This window comes from Phyllostomus discolor, chromosome 14 (assembly GCF_004126475.2).
Source record: "Phyllostomus discolor isolate MPI-MPIP mPhyDis1 chromosome 14, mPhyDis1.pri.v3, whole genome shotgun sequence".
NCBI classification, from domain to species: Eukaryota; Metazoa; Chordata; class Mammalia; order Chiroptera; family Phyllostomidae; genus Phyllostomus; species Phyllostomus discolor.
This window is the reverse complement of record NC_040916.2, coordinates 12,684,007-12,703,621: the sequence shown is the minus strand read 5'-3', so window position 1 is coordinate 12,703,621 and position 19,615 is coordinate 12,684,007. Positions and strand designations below refer to the sequence as shown.

Sequence of the window (19,615 nt, the reverse complement as noted above, 5' to 3'; positions counted from 1 at the left end):
CATGAGACACTGCAGACAAACACCTCATGGACCCGTGCACCTTACCTCTTGAAACTCTTTTTCTTTTTCCTTGAGTTTCTGTTCCAGAGAACACCTGGAACTTTCTGCATTCTGTCGCTGACAGCTCAAATCTTCGGTCAGTTTTTTCAGTTTTTGTTCCAGTGCAGTGCTCTAACAGCAAATAAAAATGCACAGTAGAAAACAAAGTGTTCAAGGAAGGAAGTCATATTTCTGACATTAGAAAAATTAGTCCCAAGTTCTGGTTCAAGTTTACCATTGTGTTTTGACATTTTTATTTCATAAAAAGTTGGGTTTAACTATTAGCCATATAGAAAACCACAATAGTTATTTTAGTACATATAACATTTATGTTTGAGAAATAGAAATAAGAACGTAAAGGCTTAGACCATTGAAATCCTTCCTCATGTGCACTGTAAAAAGGAACTCGGTGTGTCAGAAGCAAGTTCATCAAACGTTTAGCTGCATTGGACAGATTAAAATGCAGCGATGGTCGTGGAAGTTACAGCTGTCAGATAATCAGAGGGTTCCCATTGCTCTCAAGGGGTAGTCTGTTTCAAGCATAATACATTCTGTGACAAACTGGAAATATTAAAAGGCTTCTTTCCACAGTGCTCTCGCTTTGCCATTTTAAATTTCTGGAGATTCACAGCGCTCTAGGGAATATGACACCTGGTTTTTAACCAAGTTGCCATGAGCAACACCAAGAACCTTCTTTTGTCTTTTCACAGAGCCTTTCTTCCTTAAAATTGTCCTTTAAACATGAACTACATCAAAATTGAGGATGCTTTTCTCAAACTAATTGGAACCAAGTGGTCTGAAATCTTCACGTGCTGAAACCCATTCCTCTCTCTTCCCCATGGTGCCCACGTCCTGAAACTGCACCCACAAAACCACTCTGAGAGCCCAAGGAGGGGTCAGAGCAGGTCCTGTGCGTGGGAGAGAACTGCCTGGTCCAGAACAAAATGCGCCCAATGGGACAAATCCCTCTACTAATGTATTCTCCTGAGACTCATCATAGTCCCCTTTAGAACTATTACAAATAGTAGGGATGTAAGAGAAAATTCATTAGAAAAGAGAACACTATGTAATACCTTGCCAGAACACCAGTCAAACACCAATCATGAACTAAGCAAAGATTAAAAGAGCAAAGCTGATCATAAATGACCACAGAGTTTTACAAGTATCAAAATTTCAAAATGTCAACTTCAAAACCTAATATAAAAACCCAGTGGTTCAAATTAATGTCCACTGCCTTGGATATTAAGACACCTTTGTCATTACCCTTCATTTTCTTGAATTTCAAATCACCAAGGAAAAGTAGTACAACACATTATTTATAATAGGCCTGGATTCAGTAAACACTGATTGTATGCCTGCTAGACGTCCAACAATGCGCCAGGTACTGGGGATACAGCAGTAAACAATTCAGATGAAAATCACTGCCCACTCAGACCAGCATTTTGGACTGCAGCAAATGTGAGGGGGAAACCCCACAAATGGTGTGGTACATGAATGAGCACTTGGCCCCCTCTGCTGGCCCCTCTTCAAACTGCAAGTCACTCCATGAAAGGATCCCAGAATCAACTTTTTCTTCCTAGAAACAGTGGGTTAAACAAGATCTTCTAGGAGGTTTTATGTACACTTTAATTAAAATTTTAAAAATGACACCCTGATATTAGTGGTGCACAATCACATCTGAGTAGCTAAGCACTGGGTGTCATGATGTGCCAGAACATTCTGAAAGAGTGTCCAGGGCTCAAGGACCTGAACATATGCACCACGGGACCCTGGCACTCAGTGTTCTGGGCCTGAGGCCGTCACCTGTCACTGTGGGTGGTGAACTCCAGGCTTGCTGCAAGCCCCAAGAGTTTGTTTCTGTGTGACTTCAGCAGCTCTGTGTCCCACGTGGCTCATAAATGGAACATGGGTGGGAAAGAAGCATTCAAGTCGCAGCAGATGTTCACTGAAGAACATGGCATTGACTTTGGGTCAGTGAGCTCCATTTCACTTAACAGGTGACTGTAATGGTAGTCCAGGGAAGAGCATAAACAGTGCACAACTTGACTTCAGCAACTGATTTGACCTGGTCACATTGTCCTTACAGGCAAGACAGGGAAAGGCAGACTGAATTTTTAGTTAGGTGGGTTGTAGCTCAGGGACAAATGAAATAATAAAGCACTGAATGAGCAAGTGTGAAGAACCTGGAGGGGCCACTAAGAGAAAGAAAGCTGAGCTGTGGTCTCAGCACTCAGCACTGTCCTACTCATGTATTAGGATTCATGATGCAGTCAAAAGAGACTTCAGCAGGTATATAAGCTAGAACAAGGATTCAGTGTTCTTGTCCCATCAAAGCAACAACACAAAAGGTGAAAGGATAAGTATGATTCTCATCCAGAGGAAAGATTGAGTTGGTGGGAACGCAACTGAAAATGAGCTTCATGGACAAAGAGCTCAGTGTAACAGTAACTACTAATATCAGTATAAGTTGACCTGTTCCAAGCACTATGTTAAGCCTTCATGGAAATTCCTGCAATCTCTACAACGATCCTATGACACAGGCTTCATTAACATTTTTAATGATTAGGCAACGGAGGCTCAGAACACCATAGAACTGGGATATAGCTCTAAGAAGCAATACAACTGGGATGTGGGAGAGACAGAACTCAAATCCAAGTCTCTTTAACTTGGAAAACCAGCTCAGACTGCACAAGACAATGCATATATTGCTCAAGGCCGGCCACGGTCCCTTTGGCCCTGCACTGCACCCTCATCCATCTGATTGGTACTTCTCAAGAGTTGTTCTGTGCAAAGCACTGCACTAGCAGAAGGTCTGAAAATGAACCCACACTACCACATCCACAGACAAACTAGATGTGCATTTCCCTCTTCCTCCATATCAGGAACAACTAGAAACTCTGGCCCTTGCATCAAAACAGGCATAAGCAAGCTCTAAAAGGAGAGGAGCCTGATTGACTGCAGACTTCAGGCCCGGGGGAAAACTTCATGGATATCAATAATACCCTGAGGCAGTTCCTTCCAGGAATGCCCAGGAAAGCAAGACATTCTCAGAAAAAGGAAAATTAAGACAATCTGTGGCCGGCAGCAGAGTTAAAGGAAGTTCTCTGAACAGGAAATGGTGAAAGGAAGGAATTGGAAGGGAACTGAGAAAGAAGAGGACAGAAGCATATATCAATATAATGGGTTTTCCTTCCCTTCTTCAGTTTTGCCAACTGTGTTTGATAGTTGCAGCAAAAATGAAAATGTTGTCTGATACAATTCCACATATATGTAGAGAAAATATTTAAATTCCATTAGAAACAGAGTAAGATAACAAATGAATAGAGAAGTAAATTTTCTATAATTTATTACAGCAGGTAGAATGACAACACCAATAGATGGTGATAAGCTGTGTGGACTCATGATGGAATGTCTAGAAAATCACTGTGAAGGCTCTACAAAAAGTACATTAAAAAACACTATAGCAAAACAATAATGGTGTTTCAAATTACATGCAACTAACCCTCAGGAAAGCAGGAAGAAAGACAACAGATGAAAAATGAAAAGATATAGAAAACAAAAAGTAAGATGGCAAACTTAAACATGGGCTATCAATTACATTAAGTGTAAATAGTCTAAATTCACTAATGAAAAGAAAGATAGTCAAAGAGTGGATTCAAAAATACACCCTAATGTATACTATCTACATCAAGCTCACTTCAAGTATAATAATATAAATAGGCTGATAGTAAAAAGACAGAATTAAATGTCACAGCAACATTAATCAATGGAAAGCCAAAGTGGCTATATTACTATCAGATAAGGTAGACTTCAGAATACAGGAAATTGCCAGAGACACCAAGGGTACTATAGAAGGGTCAATGCACCCAGAGGTCATAGCAATCCTAAAGGTGTATGCCCCTGACAATGGAGCTACAAAGTATGGGTAGAAAAAGCTGATAAAACTGAAAGGAGAAATAAACAAAGGAACAATAATGGGGTGCTTTCAACATCCCAGTCTCAACAATTGATAGACCTAGACAGAAAATCAGCAAGGGTTTAGATTTCAACGATACCATCAACCAACAGGAGATACTGCGTTTTAGAACACTTGACCCAATGACAATATGCATTTTTTTCCAAGTGCCCATGAAACATGTATCAAGATAGACCATATCCTGGGGCATAAAACAAACCTCAACAAATTGTAAAGATTGGAGATCCTTGAGTATGTTCTCTGGACATAATGGAGTCAAATGAAAAATCACTAATGGAAAAAGGAAAATCTCCAAACACTTGGAAGCTAAACAAATTATTTCTTTAAAAAAAAATTTTTTTTAATTTTAATCATTGTTCAAGTACAGTTTTCTCCCTTTTACTCCCAGTCCAGCCCAACCTCTTCCCTCTTCCCTCCCCTCTTCCTTCACATTACCACCCTCCCCCTATCTTTTGTCCATGTGTCCTTTAAATTTGTTCCCGTAAACCCTTCCCATTCTCCCCTGAAATTCCCTCTTCTCTCCCCTGTGGACATTGTCAGTCTGTCCTCTATTTCAGTGTCTTCGGCTACATTTTGCTTGTTTCTTTGTTTTGTTGTTTAGGTGCATGTTAAAGGTGAGATCATATGGTGTTTGTCTTTCACTGCCTGGCTTGTTTCGCTTAGCATAATGCTTTCCAGCTCCATCCAAGCTGTTGCAAAGGGTAGGAGCTCCTTCTTTCTTTCTGCTGCATAGAATTCCATTGTGTAAATGTACCACAGTTTTTTGATCCATTCATTTACTGATGGGCATCTAGGTTGCTTCCAGCACCTAGCTAGCTAAACAAATTATTTCTAAAGAATTCATGGGTCCAAGGAAAAAAACATTAAACACACTGAACTGAAAAAAAATTAAAGTACAATATATCCAAATTGTAGAATACAGTTAAAGGAGTACTGAGAGGGAAATTTATAGCATTAAATGCTTCTGTGAGAAAAGAAGAAAAGTCTCACATTAACCATCTAAATACCCAACCTCAACAACCTAGAGAAACAAGAAGAAAATAATCCAAAGCAAGCAAGTGAAAATAATCATAAAGAATAATGAAATGGAAAACAGAAAAATAAGAGAAGCAATGAACTAAAGAGCTGATTTGTTAGAAAAATCAATAAAAAACACTGAACCTGGGAAATCTTTAGGAAGACTGACAATGAGAAGAAACAGGAGACACAAATGTCAGAGTAGCACATGACACACAGGCATCAAAAAATAAGAAAATACTTCAAAGAGCTCCACATACATGTATTTGACAACTCAGTGAAATTAACGATTTCCCTCTAGAAACATAAACTACCTCAACTCATTCAATATGAAATAAGTCATTTTAATAGCAATGTCAATATTTTAAAGTTGAATTTGTAATTTTAACACTCTCAAAACAGAGATCTCGAGATGGCTTCATGGAAGATTCTACAAAATATATAAAGAAATAACACAAATTCTACACAATCTCTTTAAAATAAAGAAGAGGAGGAAATGCTTCTCAGTTTATTTTACAGAGTTAATGTTCCTGTAATGATCTCTGATACAAATACCAAAGACAGAAAAAAGAAAAACAAGAAGCTGACAAATATAACTCAGGAATATAGACACAAAAATCCTTAACAAACTATTAGCAAATAAAATTAGGAACTATATCAAAAGAATTATACACCATTCCAAGTAGTGCTTATTCCAAGGATGCAAAGCTCATGCAAATATTTAACAAGCAATTGGTGTAATCAGCCATATTGACAAGGCATTATTTCATAAAACTATGTGTGAATCTATAATTATCTTGAAATTTAAAAGATTAATTTCTTTAAAAGACAGAAAAAATCTGCCCACAAGAAATAAACTGGACATAAAGGTAGGTGTATATACTACATTGGTTTTTACTTTCTGCCTCAGAAATTTCTAGTTTATGAGAAGTCAATTCCTTAAGTCTGACAGGATTAAGTTTGCAAGTTTCTCTGTGATTCTGACAATGAGCCACGTGTGGGAACCCCACAGACAAGGGGATGCCTGGAGAAAAGGGAAGAGGGAAGGGGCTCACAGGAAGAGAAGCATGGCAAGGGCATTGCAGAAGGAGAGTATGTCAAGCAGAAGGAGCCTGGGATCAGAGAGAGATTAGGTTCATGACATATCCAATAGGTATGGGTGGCCCCAGAAGATAATTCCTTTCTCCCTGCACTTGTCCTCAATACACCATGCTGTCTGTGACCTCTGTATCAGTGTCCCACCCCCATTAGGATGAAGTTCCATGAGGGCATTGACTTTTGTCTGATCCCTCACTGCTCCATCCCCAGGTCTAGAAGAGGGCCTGACACATTCAGCAGTCTACATGTGTTGGTCAAAGGAGTCTGTGAACAAATGAATAGGGGAAATAGAAGAGCAGAGAGATAGGTCAGGGCTGAAGCTGCAACCATTCCCCCTAATCCCCCTAAAATACCCTACAATAACAGTCCTTTGTTGGAGCTTTAAGATTGCATGGATACGGGATTTCAAGAACAGATCAATTGATTACATTCTATCATAATTCCTGAACATCTTTTAAAGCTCCATGACTTTAAGTCTCTTATATAGGCCAGAAAATGTGCTGGGTGCTGCATATCCATGGCCGTTAATCTTCACCCTCTCAGATGTCAGAGGTGAGGGATCTGCTCAAGTCCCTTGGATGGGAAACATGCAGTCCAGGACTGACCCCTCGTCCCCCCAGCTCTGAAAGAACTTACCAGTTCTACGGCACAAATACTGCCTAGGATACATGAAGAAGGCTCATTACACCATTTACCTGATCAATTTAAGCATCAAGTATGGTTTCCCAGAAAGTGCATGGACAAAAGTGGACATTTTGAAAAAAATCATGAAAAGTCAAGTACCTTGCTTGATGCCTGGTCATACTGTGCTGTCAGTTCAGCCCTACTTTTATTCAAAACTTCCTCTCTTTCATTCAATTCCATGTTTGCTTTGTCCCGTTGGAGCTGGAGTTCTGGCCACTGATTCACTTGGGCTTTCATTTCTTTCTTGTGTCCTGGCAGTTGTAGCTCCAACTCACCATCCTGGCTCCTTAGCGCTTAAATAGCAAACAAAACCCGCATTCCATTAACATCTGCTTTTCACATCAAATTTAAAACTATATCCAGAATTTATTATTCAGGTTACTCTGCTCTGAAATCTTTGATCAGACAAATGGAAGTCAAAGCACATTAAACACAGAAGCTACTCTTATTGGATTTAATTTCAATGTGTAGTTTCCATTGTTATTTATACTCAAGTGCCCTGTAGGAAGCAGAAGAAACCAATTTTCTTGTTATCATAGAAAACATCAGGAAGAGAATGCTTTCCTAAAATTGTGAATATTATTGGACTGAGGGTGCAAAAAGTGCATCACCTATAAAACCTTTCTTCAGTCACCAGTTGGTTTCACACTGGCAGACTAATACTTGTTTTCTGAGGATATCAAAGAAATAAGTGATGAGCCATGAAAAATGTACCCTTCCACATATCCCAGTAGCTTTGTCTCCAGTAAAGATCAAGGCAGTGTGAATCTCCTCTACTGCCAAAGTTCACCTCACATAATCCTTGATGCCCCGCCCCCACGCACACACACAATATTGGTCCTAATGGTACTGACCAGGTGAGAGTTTTCACCAGTGAACACCGATGATCATGTTGGATATATCATAGCAGTGGAAATGATCCTAGTCTGCAGAGTAGAGTCCAAACCACCACCTGGTACCCTTGGCTGCCAGATGCAGCCTGGGACAGTGGCCAAGGTCACAGGTTTGCTTCCATATGGACAAGCTGGCAGCGCAGAGCAAAGCTGTTCTGCACACACATGCCACACCTCTGGCCAAAAGTGGCCAGACTCAGGCTGGTTTCATGGGGCACAAAAGGAGCCAGAGGAGAAGGGTGAGGAGTGTCAACTGTAACCAACCTACTCACCCTGCTTCTGCAGGACAAGTCAAAGGCATCCATTCTACCTTTGAAAGCTTCAAGGTCCCAGCTTATCAGGACAAATAAAGGTACCCCTCCAAAATTGTGATATCTTTTCTCATCCTCAAAAAGGCAGTATTTCCACATCACCAGCCTAGGTTGCTGACCACAGATATGGCTAACAAATCCCATAAGCACTTTCCAGGACTACAAATGCCTGGAATGACTTCTCAAATTATCTCCGGAAAATGTAAACCTGATTGAGCTCAAAAAATTACCTTGATTCTGGGTTTTCAGTTGATCCAAAAGATGAGAACTGCTAGCATTATCACAGAAGCTGCTATCAGCACCTCTTTGCCCTACTGGCAAAGCTGATCTGCTACTCGGAGTTGCTTCTTGTTCCCGGGAAAAGTGAGATGCGGAGGAACCTCTCCTAATGGGAGTCTGTAGAGCATTGGAAGAAAGACGACTTGGGGTCTGCTCTTGTTGCCATGGGAACACGGAGGAGGAGGCCTGGTGTCGGGCGATGTCCCGGTGATTCATGGTGTTTTGTGGAATAACCTGGCTGGCTTTCTGTAAAGACAGAAACTCTTTAGCGTCCTTGAGAAATCATAGTATCCAAGACTCTTTTCAAGCAGAACATAAAGCCATGCCAACAGGTTAGCATTCCCACTGGGTACCAGGAAAGGACTTTCATCCAGTCAAGGGAACCATTAAGACCCAAGGCCCAGGGAGATTTTCTTCTGGTCAGACTTCAGCATTGAAAGGTGAAGCCAGCACTACTGAGGCCCAATCTGTTCCATGTGGGCTCAGTTTTTGTATCTATTCTGCATCCCTCAAGTACTCCATTAAAGACACAAGTGCCAATTTGAATCATGGAGTTTGCTTTTCCTCTACCTGCCGCTTGTCACCACCAAACTCCCACCCTCTATAGCTTTGCACAAAGAGAATCAAAATTCAATACCAGCCCTGTCTGGTGTAGCTCATTGGCTTGAGTACTGGCTTGGGAATGGAAAGGTCCCTGGTCCAATTGCCAGTCAGGGCACATGCCTTGGTTGCAGGAATGCGAGAGGCAACCGATCACTCTATGTCTCACACATGGAGGTTTCTCTCCCTCTCTTCCACCCTCCCTTATCCTCTCTGTAAAAGTAAATGAATGAAATCTTAAATTTTTTTGATATTAATCTACAGAACTCGTGCAAGAATCTCACTTTCCACCATACCACACCCCACCAAATGTCCTATTAATTATCTTGTGTTACATAATAGACATTTGTGGATTTCTTTAATGTCTTGAATTCTTCTCTTTTTCTTTCCATCTGCATTCTGACAAGACATGGCTGGAGGTGCTACATTTCATTCTTTACCTAAGTGCTTTTCCTGCCACAGGGAGAGGTTTAAGGGTTATGGACTCAGGTTCCTCCACTAAATAACTCTTGGAATTAAGGTCAGGGGCAGAATTGGTACAAATGACTTAACTGGATAACAAAGCACAAGGTAATTCTAGGTCATAGCAAAGAAATTATTGTTTAATTTTTATTCATCACAATAAGCAATGCGTTTGTCATCCATGAAAATCCTGGTGACTCCAAAACAAGGGTCCAAGACACAAAAAGAATTAAAATTGTTCAATCTCTGATGTGGACTTTTGAGCCTCAATATTTAACATATCTACTTGGAAACTCTGCCTTCCACTCTTTGTGAAATTGTGCCATCTTATCAAGTTCTTGTTTAGTGGAAACACACCACTAAATCGCAAATGAATTTTTTTAAACAAATAATAGCATAGGAGCAAAACTGTCAAGGAAAATTCTATAGATACCAGGTGTTTTCAGAGTCAGTCCCTAAGCAAGAAGGAGGGGTGTCTAAAACATGCATTTTGTTTATTTTGTTGACATTAAACAAATATCTTCGTCTACCTCTCTCTGCTCATTTACACACATAGAAACGGACTTTAAAACCCCTGCCAGCAACTTACTTCTTAAAAGAATTGGGGAGATAAAGGAATCTCCCCACCCTATTGTATTCACTCTTTCCCTATTTCGTAAATTAAGAAATATCATAACCAGCCCTGGCCGGGTGGCTCAGTTGATTGGAGCATTGTCCCATTCACCAAAAGGTTGCAGGTTCAATTCCTGGTCAGGGCACATACCTGGGTGGCAGGTTCCACCCCCATTCAGGGTGTATATAGGAGAGCAACTGATGGAGACACTGAGGGAGGACCAGAGGGAGGAAAAGAGGGACAGGGGGAGAAAAGAAGGAGGGAAGAATGAAATATCGTAACCAATGCATAAGGAATTTTGTTTTTTCAGTGTAAGAAAAATACACCAGCTCTATGTCAAGCGGGTTTTTCTCTAGCGCTGTTGTAGCCTATATGAAAGCACTTTCGCAACTGCACACTGCTATAAGGCCTATAATTAACTTATTTTTGTCTGCAAGGCTTTCACCTCTGCCTCTAATCTTTTCTGTTCTTCAACTTCTGTATTATATTTTTCTTTTCGATCTTCATATTTGGAAACTAAACACAGACAAGGAGATACAGATTTACTTTGATTATTTACTTTGTCAACTCACAGATCATCATTAAATAGGTAGTTCAGAAATGAGTATCTTAGTACAGCAGAAAGAACGTTTCAGTTAGGGCAACAGATATTGGTCAAATTCTTCAAAGATCAAAATCCATGGAAACACAGGTGTTTTGAATGTTTAGAAATGAAATTCTTTTTGAAACACACCACAGAAGGATAAAGCCAGAAGTGTAGGCTGGCCAATAAGTCTGCTTCTTTGAATGAGTTACAGCAGAAATTCAGAAAAGGCTGGCAAGAGTAAAGACACCGAAGTCATTAACGTCCCTGAAAATGGCTACAAGAAAGTTTCGTGGTGGGATGCCTTTTCCTAAGGCATGCCCTACATTTTTCAATCTTCCCTAGAACTTCTCCAAACAACTTGGTGGAATATCTAAATGTAAGTAAAAAAATCAGTGAAAACTATAGTCTTACTAACCTGATGGCTCAATGGAGTTCAACAGATGTATTGATGTACAGGTGACAGCCAGTGGTTGCATTTTTTGTGTGCCCAGATTAGAAATTGAGTTCAGAGCTGAATTCATTTATTTCTTTGGCACAACTGAAATCTCCCTAGAAGAACTGTGGGTATGCAGGGGAAAACTCCTTACCGCTATAATACTGACTTGGAGTTATTGGAGTCGTGAACAGTTTTGGTGGTGAGTCATATGCACTCCCAGAGACATCTGCAGGCCGCGCGGCTTTCTGGCTTCTTTCAAGTTCAGATTTACAGCTGTTGGAAAAGGAAACGAGATGATGCCAAATCAAAGCAAAAGCAACAGAATAGCAACACCATACTGTTTCCAGAGAGGCCTCAGCTTACGAAACTCACCACGTCAGAACTCTTACCACTTCATTGACCCAATACACATGTGACAGACATAAGCTCAGTGACTTGTCTTTAAGGGACTTAGACTAGTTAGGAAAACGGAAATAAACCAATAATTACAATGTCATGAAGGCTATAATGAACACCTATAATAGCCACACAGAGTGCAAGAAAGAGTTGGGAGGTCAGGGATATATTCCAAGTCAATTTTATATTATAAGCCAGAGAGAGAGAGACAGGGGTATAAAAGAACCCAGAACTTCAGAAACATAGGGAATATCTGGTATCTCTGAGGCACAGGCTAAAAAAATCACAAAACCAGATGCCATTACTTATGTTATTAAGTCGTAACAAAGCACAGACTTGATCTATGTACCACGTGATTTATGGTATTTATTTGTTTACTTATTTATTTTGTGTGTGTGTGCAGGTAACATTTTTAAAACACATATAAAAATCAAGTTAACATAATGCATAAATATATGGCTGAAAACAGGTACAAAGAAATGGGAGAAGTAAGCTACATATTGTAAATACATACAGAATATCCCTGCCATTTAAGTTCTGAACACCTTTCAGAATAAAACAACCTGGAAGAAGATTCAATTCTTGCAAGCCTTTAATATCTGACTTTAGCTTAATATAGAAATACGACGAGCACCCTGTTAGAACAGCTAACGTGCACCACTCCCTTTGGCATGCACGCAGTGCTCCAAGGAGAGAGTGAAGACAGTGCCTGAGCGCCCCAGCTCCCCAGCCCCAAATCTGATCTCAGAAGCAGCAATACCCGGGCTGACAACGGCCACTCAGCAAACCACAGCATCACCTTGGAGCTCACTGTAGGTAACAGCACTGTCCAATAAAAGTGCTCTACGAACATGAAAAAAGTAACAAGAAATATGTGAATTTCACCTTAATATTTAATTTGAAGTTTTCAGAATACCGTCATTTCAACTTATAATCAACAAAATGTTTTGTATTGCTTTTTATTAACTCTTCAGAATTTGGTGTGCATCTCAGTTTGCATGGCTACACTTCAAGGGCACAACAGCCACCTGTGGCCAGCAGCTGCCACGTTGGACAATGGAGGTCCACAGATGAATTTTATTTTGTTTTTTAATTATATTTTATTGATTATGCTGTGACAGTTGTCCCATTTTTTCCCACCTTTATTCCCCTCTACCCTGTACCCCTTCCCACCTGCATCCCCCCACCTTAATTCATGTCCATGGGCCACACATAGAAGTTCTTTGGCTTCTCCATTTGCTATACTATTCTTAACCGCCCCCTGTCTATTTTGTACCCACCATTTACACTTTTTATGTCCTGTACTTTTTCCCCTATGCTCCCCCTACCCGCTCCCCACTGATAACCCTCCATGTGATCTCCATTTCTGTGATTCTGTTCCTGTTCTAGTTGTCTGCTTAGTTCATTTTTGTTTTTGTTCTTTTTTAGGTTCAGTTGTTGATTGTTGTGAGTTTGCTGTCATTTTACTGTTCATATTTTTTATCTTCTTTTTCTTAGATAAGTCCCTTTAACATTTCATTTAATAAGGGCTTGGTGATGATGAGCTCCTTTAACTTGACCTTATCTGGGAAGCATTTTATCTGCCCTTCCATTCTAGCAATGATAGCTTTGCTGGATAGAGCAATCTTGGATATAGGTCCTTGCCTTTCATGACTTGGAATACTTCTTTCTAAGCCCTTCTTGCCTGTAAGGTTTCTTTTGAGAAATCAGCTGACAGTCTTATGGGCACTCCTTTGTAGGTAACTGTCTCCTTTTCTCTTGCTGCTTTTAAGATTCTCTCCTCCACTGGCTGGTATAGCTCAGTGGATTGAATGCTGGCCTATGAACCAAAGGGTCACCAGTTCGATTCCCAGTCTTGGGCACATGCCTAGGCTGTGGGGCAGGTCCACCAGAAGAGGGCACATGAGAGGCAACCACACATTGATGTTTCTCTCCCTCTCTTTCTCCCTCCCCATCTCTCAAAATAAATAAATAAATAAATAAAATCTTTAAAAAATTCTCTCCTTATCTTTAATCTTAGGTAATATAATTATGATGTGCCTTGGTGTGTGCTTCCTTGGGTCCAACTTCTTTGGGACTCTCTGAGCTTCCTGGGCTTCCTGGAAGACTATTTCCTTTGCCAGATTGGGGAAGTTCTCCCTTATTATATTTTCAAGTAAGTTTTCAATTTCTTGCTCTTCCTCTTCTTCTGGCATCCCTATGATTCGGATGTTGGTATGGTCAAAGTTGTTCCAGAGGCTCCTAAGCCTCTCCTCATTTTGTTGAATTGTTTCTTCATTCTGTTCTGGTTGAATGTTTACCTCTTCCTTCTGCTTCAAATAGTTGATTTGAGTCCTGGTTTCCTTCCCTTCACTGTTGGTTTCCTGTATATTTTGCTTTATTTCACTTTGCATAGCCTTCACTTCTTCCTCTACTTTGCAACCATGCTCAACCATTTCTGGGAGCATCCTGATTACCGGTGTTTTGAACTCTGCATCTGATAGGTTGGCCATCTCTTCATCGCTTAGTTCTTTTCCTGAAGTTTTGATCTGTTCTTTCATTTGGGTCGTACTTTTTTGGCTTGCAGCACCTGTTGCGTTAAGAAGTGGAGCCTCATGTGTTCCCCAGGGTGGGGCAACCCACGTGGCTGCGTTGTGATGCTGTATGTGGGGGAGGGGTCAGGGAGGGAACAGTGCTGCTTGCTCTGCTCTCCGCCGGTTTTCAGTCACTTCCCCCGCTGCCCACAATCAAATTGGGCCCTTCTGGTGCTGATTCCCAGGTAGGTGGGTTTATGTACATTCTAGGATCCCGAGGGCCTCTCCAACCAACTCTCCTATGAGGCTGGGATTTTCTCCCATCACTAAAACCCCTACAGGTTTTTACAGCTAGAGGTTTTGAGGCTTTCTTTTCCCGTGATAGAACCCTGGGTTGCACCATCTGGCTCCCCAGTTGTTCTTCCCGGTTTATCTGGATGCAAATGTGGGACCGCCACCCACTGCATCACCCCCCACCCCACTCCCAGGTCCTCTAGCTGCCATCCTGCCGTGTGCCCTCTCCGGCCAGCTGCCCATCCCTGTCCCTCCCACCTGTATGAATGAATGTATCTTCTTGAACTCCTTGGTTGTTGGACTTCCATACAGCTTGATTTTCTGCAATTCTGGTTGCAGAATTTTTAAATTTGTTGTTGTCCTTTTTTTGGTTGTGTGAGGAGGCAAAGTGTATCTACGTGTGCCTCCATCTTGGCCGGAAGTCTCGGAAATGAATTTCGAAGGGTCTTGCATAACTGAGGTTTCTTTTCCCTTTCAAAATTCAGCTCTTACCCCCACTTTTCCTATTTTTCATTAAAAAACAAAATTATTATTTTAAATGGATTATTAAATAGCTTATTATTTTAAGTAATAAAAGTACATAGTGCTACTATTTCCTTTATAAACATTTGTTTCTCCTTTCTCTTAGGGACAAAGACACAAACCACTACCACTGAAAAAGCACTAAAATAAACTGTTTTTGGCTAGGTTTGACGACACAAGGTTACCATATTCAACAGTTTTTGATCAACCTTTCAAATGGTCGAACCAAACTTGGTGGAGATGTTCCTGAAACATAATCAGTGGCTATTGATGGAGAAAAGAAGCTCCTGCCTTGCACTGGAAGGTTATCAGTGAGAACTTCAGCTCTACACTCACCAGTTTTTGTGGTCTTGTTTTTACACTCTTTAACAGTTGTTACACTCAGGACAGCGATGCTCTTCATAGTTGTTACAGTCTGAAGTTTATATAGCTTATAAACTTTTAGGAACATCTATATCCACATTAGAAAATACGAATATTTCAAACTGAGTGTGCCACAGGGGTTTTCTAACCCCATGAAGATGGAGACAATGGATAACAACGATACTAGTAACGCTGGCATTTAACAGTCGCTCTGTGCCACGTCCAACCCTGTGCAGTGTAAATCCCACAAAGTGCCAAAGCACTTTGCAATGAAATATAGGAATGCATACAAAAGTGCCCTGCCCTAACATGTTAAAAATACAAGCGTTTCTGACTAAGTTATTAAAACCAGTACTTCTAAAACCAGCAACCAAAATATGCTTTCCAAAGAAATGAATATTCCAGCATACTGAGGTGAGCTTCCTACTTTCCTAGCACCTATTTTTCAAAATGAATGACTTATCTTTCATTCATTCATTCATTCATTCAAGAAATATCTGAGGACCTACAATTGCCAGATGCTGAGGATACAGTGACGAACAAGATAGACCAAATCCCTGTTCTCATGGAATTTGGCAGGTCGGATAATAAACAAGAAAATGAAAAACTAACAAGATACAAGTTTACTCCTAATGTGATTTACAGGAGTGATTTACTCCTAACGTGCCACCTTCCTACGTGGATAGGAAACAAAATAGGAAAAAAAAAATCTCTGAGCCTAAAAATGCCTCAACTAAATGTAATGTGGAATCCTGGGTCAGATCCTGGAACAGAAAAAAGACATTACTGGAAATACTATTCAAATTCTAATCAAGTCTGTAGTTAACAGCACTGAATCAATGTTTATTTCTGCTTTGGTCATTGTCCTTGGTTGTATAAATGTTAACAGTTGTTTCTGTAAGTCTACTGTTATTTAAAGGATTCTTTTTCAAACTTATGGGTGCACATTTGCAGGCTCCACAATGGAACAATTTCCTCAAGTACTTTTTGTGTTTAGCTTCTATCATTCCCATTATTTGGACAAAACTCCTGTCTTAGAACAAGAAGTTACCATTATAAACTAGCAGTGTTTAGGCCCATCTAAATATATTTTGATAATGCCTCTACTGTTTTGTGAGTGGAAAAGTAAGTAATAAGCACTTTTTATTGCTTCAGTAGGACACTGAAATTGGCAAATTCACTAAGGAATGCTGAAGCTCCCTCTCAGATGCAAATCTTAGGAGGAACCTCTTCTTGACTTTGCTTCCCTCCCTCCTTTTCCTGCTCAGATGCCACCATCCAGGACTTTAATCACTCTCTTCCCAATGTCCTCAATCATTCCATGTCTTCTGTCCCATTACCCTGGCCAAAAACAATCCTAAATCAACCCTCCTGTCCACCTTCTCAGCATTCATACCCCAAATGTTAAAGAAAAATAAATCATACAGCTGTATAGATGGGTCCCACTAGAAATTCCTCCCTGGTGTCCAACCTTCACAGGATTGAGGACAGTTTTGGTATTATTTTGTATGATATCACACAGTAGCGCAGTGCTGGTTCATGAAACTTAATGAACACAGACAGAATGAAGTGAGCAACCATTCAACAAATTTCTATTGCACTGAGTTATGCACTGAAAGGACTCAAGTATGTCAGAATCAATTTTCCTTAGATCATTGTTTTTTCCACTAGAAAAAAAAATATTGCAATGTATAATTACATCATTAAAGAAAAAGATAAAAGTATCCGATGAATATACACACAGGTATCTATATAAACACCATTCAAAAAATTACCTCTTCAGTTCCTGTTCCAATTTCTCTATTTGTTTTTTGGTTGAACTCAGCTGTCCTTCTTGCAAATTCATTTGTGCCTCCTTGACCTGAAGGTCATGAGCAATCTTCTGCTTAGCCTTCTCCAGGTTTTCACATATTTCCATCAAACCTTGATTCTCCTTCTTTAGGTTTGTGGCCTCCGTTTTTTCATTCTCGACCTTGTGGGGGTTGTTCAAAAGGAAAGAGTTTCTCTTACTTTGTGAATTTACAAGGTACTCTTTGTAAAACTGAGCTTATCATGGATAACCGATTTTCTGAGAAAGGGCTGTACCGACCCAGGTATCAATATATCTGCTGAATGCAGGCATTTTCAGGACCTCACTTTAAAGTGTCCAGAGAGAAAAGTTCTACAAAGTCACATACTGTTTATCTTTGCCCAGGCCTACAGGTACCCATCATAGAAAAAGAGGCTTCAGCATTCTTTCAAGAATTAAGAAATAGAAAGAAGTATTCCAAGTCATGAAAGGCAAGGACCTACATCCAAGATTACTCCATCCAGCAAAGCTTTCATTTAGAATGGAAGGGCAGATAAAGTGCTTCTCAGATAAGGTCAGGTTAAAGGAGTTCATCATCACCAAGCCCTTATTATATGAAATGTTAAAGGGACTTATTTAAGAAAAAGAAGATAAAAATATGAACAGTAAAATGACAGCAAACTCACAATTATTAACAACCACACCTAAAACAAAAACAAAAGCAAACTAAGCAATCAACTAGAACAGGAACAGAACCACAGAAATAGAGATGACGTGAAGGGTTAGCAACAGGGGAGTGGGAGGAGAGGGGAAAAAGGTACAGAGGATAAGTAGCATAGATGGTAGGTAGAAAATAGACAAGGGGAGGGTAGGAATAGCATGGGAAATGTGGAAGCTAAAGAACTTATGACACATGGACATGAACTAAAGGGGGGATGTGGGTAGGAGAGGGTGTGCAGGGTAGAGGGGAAGTGAAGGGGGGAAATGGGACAACTGTCATAGCATAATCAATAAAATATATTTTTAAAAAAGAATTAATAAATAATAAAAATAAAATTAAGCTCTGTAAATCTTCCTTAGCAGCTTATGTTCAAGTTGGACTGCTAAAGCCAGTGAGTGTAATGAACAGGAAAACCCCCCCACTAGCAAAGACCTTTCAGAAGCAGTGACAGTATCACTACTATACTGGTCCATGACATGGTAAGAAGGAAGCACTGTTGAAGTTTTCCTTTACTAGTCCTGAAGAGATGAGGTCTGGGGACATCAAGGTGAAAAGCCCACTCTCAAAAAGTGACAGCCATTTAGACCACAAAGTGTTCTATGCTGTCCCCCTCCAATCCTAGCAGGTAAGCAGAAAGGAGGACAGAGGATGAAAAAACAAGGTAAATGAAATTAAATGTCTCAAAAAAGACCCTGACCACTGTGGTTCAGTTGGCGGGCATTGTCCTGCAAAGCAAAATGTCTAGGGTTCAATTCCTGGTCAGGGTATACGCCTGGCTGGTGGGTTTGCGCCCCGGTCAGGGCACACACAGGAGACAACCAATCTACGTTTATCTCTCAAAACAATGTTTCTCTCCTGCTCTGTCTTGCACCCTTCCCTTCCCTCTAAAAATAAATAAATAAAAGCTATTTTTTTTAAAAGAATCAAAAAAGGAGACAGATCATGACCACCTAAAGATAGCAAATCCATTTTTCTCTAAATTGAACAGGCCAAGGTAAAATAATTCACACAAACAACGAGTGGACGGTTGTAAACCCCAGCTTTTCACGGCTACCTTCTGTTTCTGCTTTTGCAGCACGGCCTCCAGAGTTTCCAGCTGAAACTGCCTTTGCTGCCTTTCTTTCTTCAGCTTGTCCAGCTGCCCTTCGAGTTCTTGAATCTTCTGAAGAGCTCTGGTGGGCAGGCCTTCTTTCCATTCTTCCACCACCCAGCTCATTTCGCTCTCTTTTATTTGTCATTCAAACATTTGTAAATAAAGTGAAAAAAAAAATAAGCAGACTGTTAGTCTTACTATAGTAGAAGGACCCTTAAAAGTCTGAGTCAAGCCCTGGCTGGCGTAGCTCAGTGGATTGAGCGCGGGCTGGGAACCAAAGTGTCCCAGGTTCGATTCCCAGCCAGGGTACATTCCTGGGTTGCAGGCCATAACCCCCAGCAACCGCACATTGATCTTTCTCTTCCTCTCTATCTCTCTCTATTTCTCTCTCTCTCCCTCCCTTTCCTCCCTAAAAATAAATAAATAAAATCTTAAAAAAAAGTCTCAGAGTCTACAGAACCATTTCTAACATCAAGTTTGAAAACTCCTTATTTCAAACCACAATGAAGTATGCATAACATCTGTCTTCCCATCCTCTGAACGGTGACTACCAATAACACTGATGGGGAAGTGTGTCACAGGCTAGTTCAGCATACCCTTGCTTTCTGTTTGTCTTAGTTCCCATTTTTGACTTCTTAGAGGACTGTGTGCTCTCTACGGATCAGTTTGTTTCCATTATACAAAATATGACTATTTGGCCATGAGGTGTTAGGTGAAGTAGTCCTATAAACAGATAAAATACACAAGCTTTCCGTAAATACTCTTCTTTCCCCTCTTCACGTCCTTAATTCCCACTGCCTGTTGGTTGCTCTTCCTCTGGGAGGTCCACCACCCGGTCACATCTCCTGCTCACAGTGTCTCGTGACACAAGAACACCCTCACCTTCCAGTAGCTTTCATGTGTTGAATCAATGCATGAATGAACAAAGCT

At 40.5% G+C, this 19,615-nt stretch overlaps 1 protein-coding gene across 1 annotated transcript in view; it reads right to left on the bottom strand.

The window, feature by feature from the left end:
• Positions 1–18,906, bottom strand: part of CENPF (centromere protein F) — a 50,525-nt gene extending 31,619 nt beyond the window's left edge. The window contains 7 exon segments of the mRNA XM_036015838.1: positions 46–171; positions 6,914–7,107; positions 8,249–8,543; positions 10,397–10,488; positions 11,146–11,267; positions 16,858–17,054; positions 18,647–18,906. Coding sequence (XP_035871731.1) covers positions 46–171; positions 6,914–7,107; positions 8,249–8,543; positions 10,397–10,488; positions 11,146–11,267; positions 16,858–17,054; positions 18,647–18,808 — 1,188 coding nt within the window. The 5' untranslated portion in view covers positions 18,809–18,906.
• Positions 18,907–19,615: the final 709 nt, after the last annotated feature.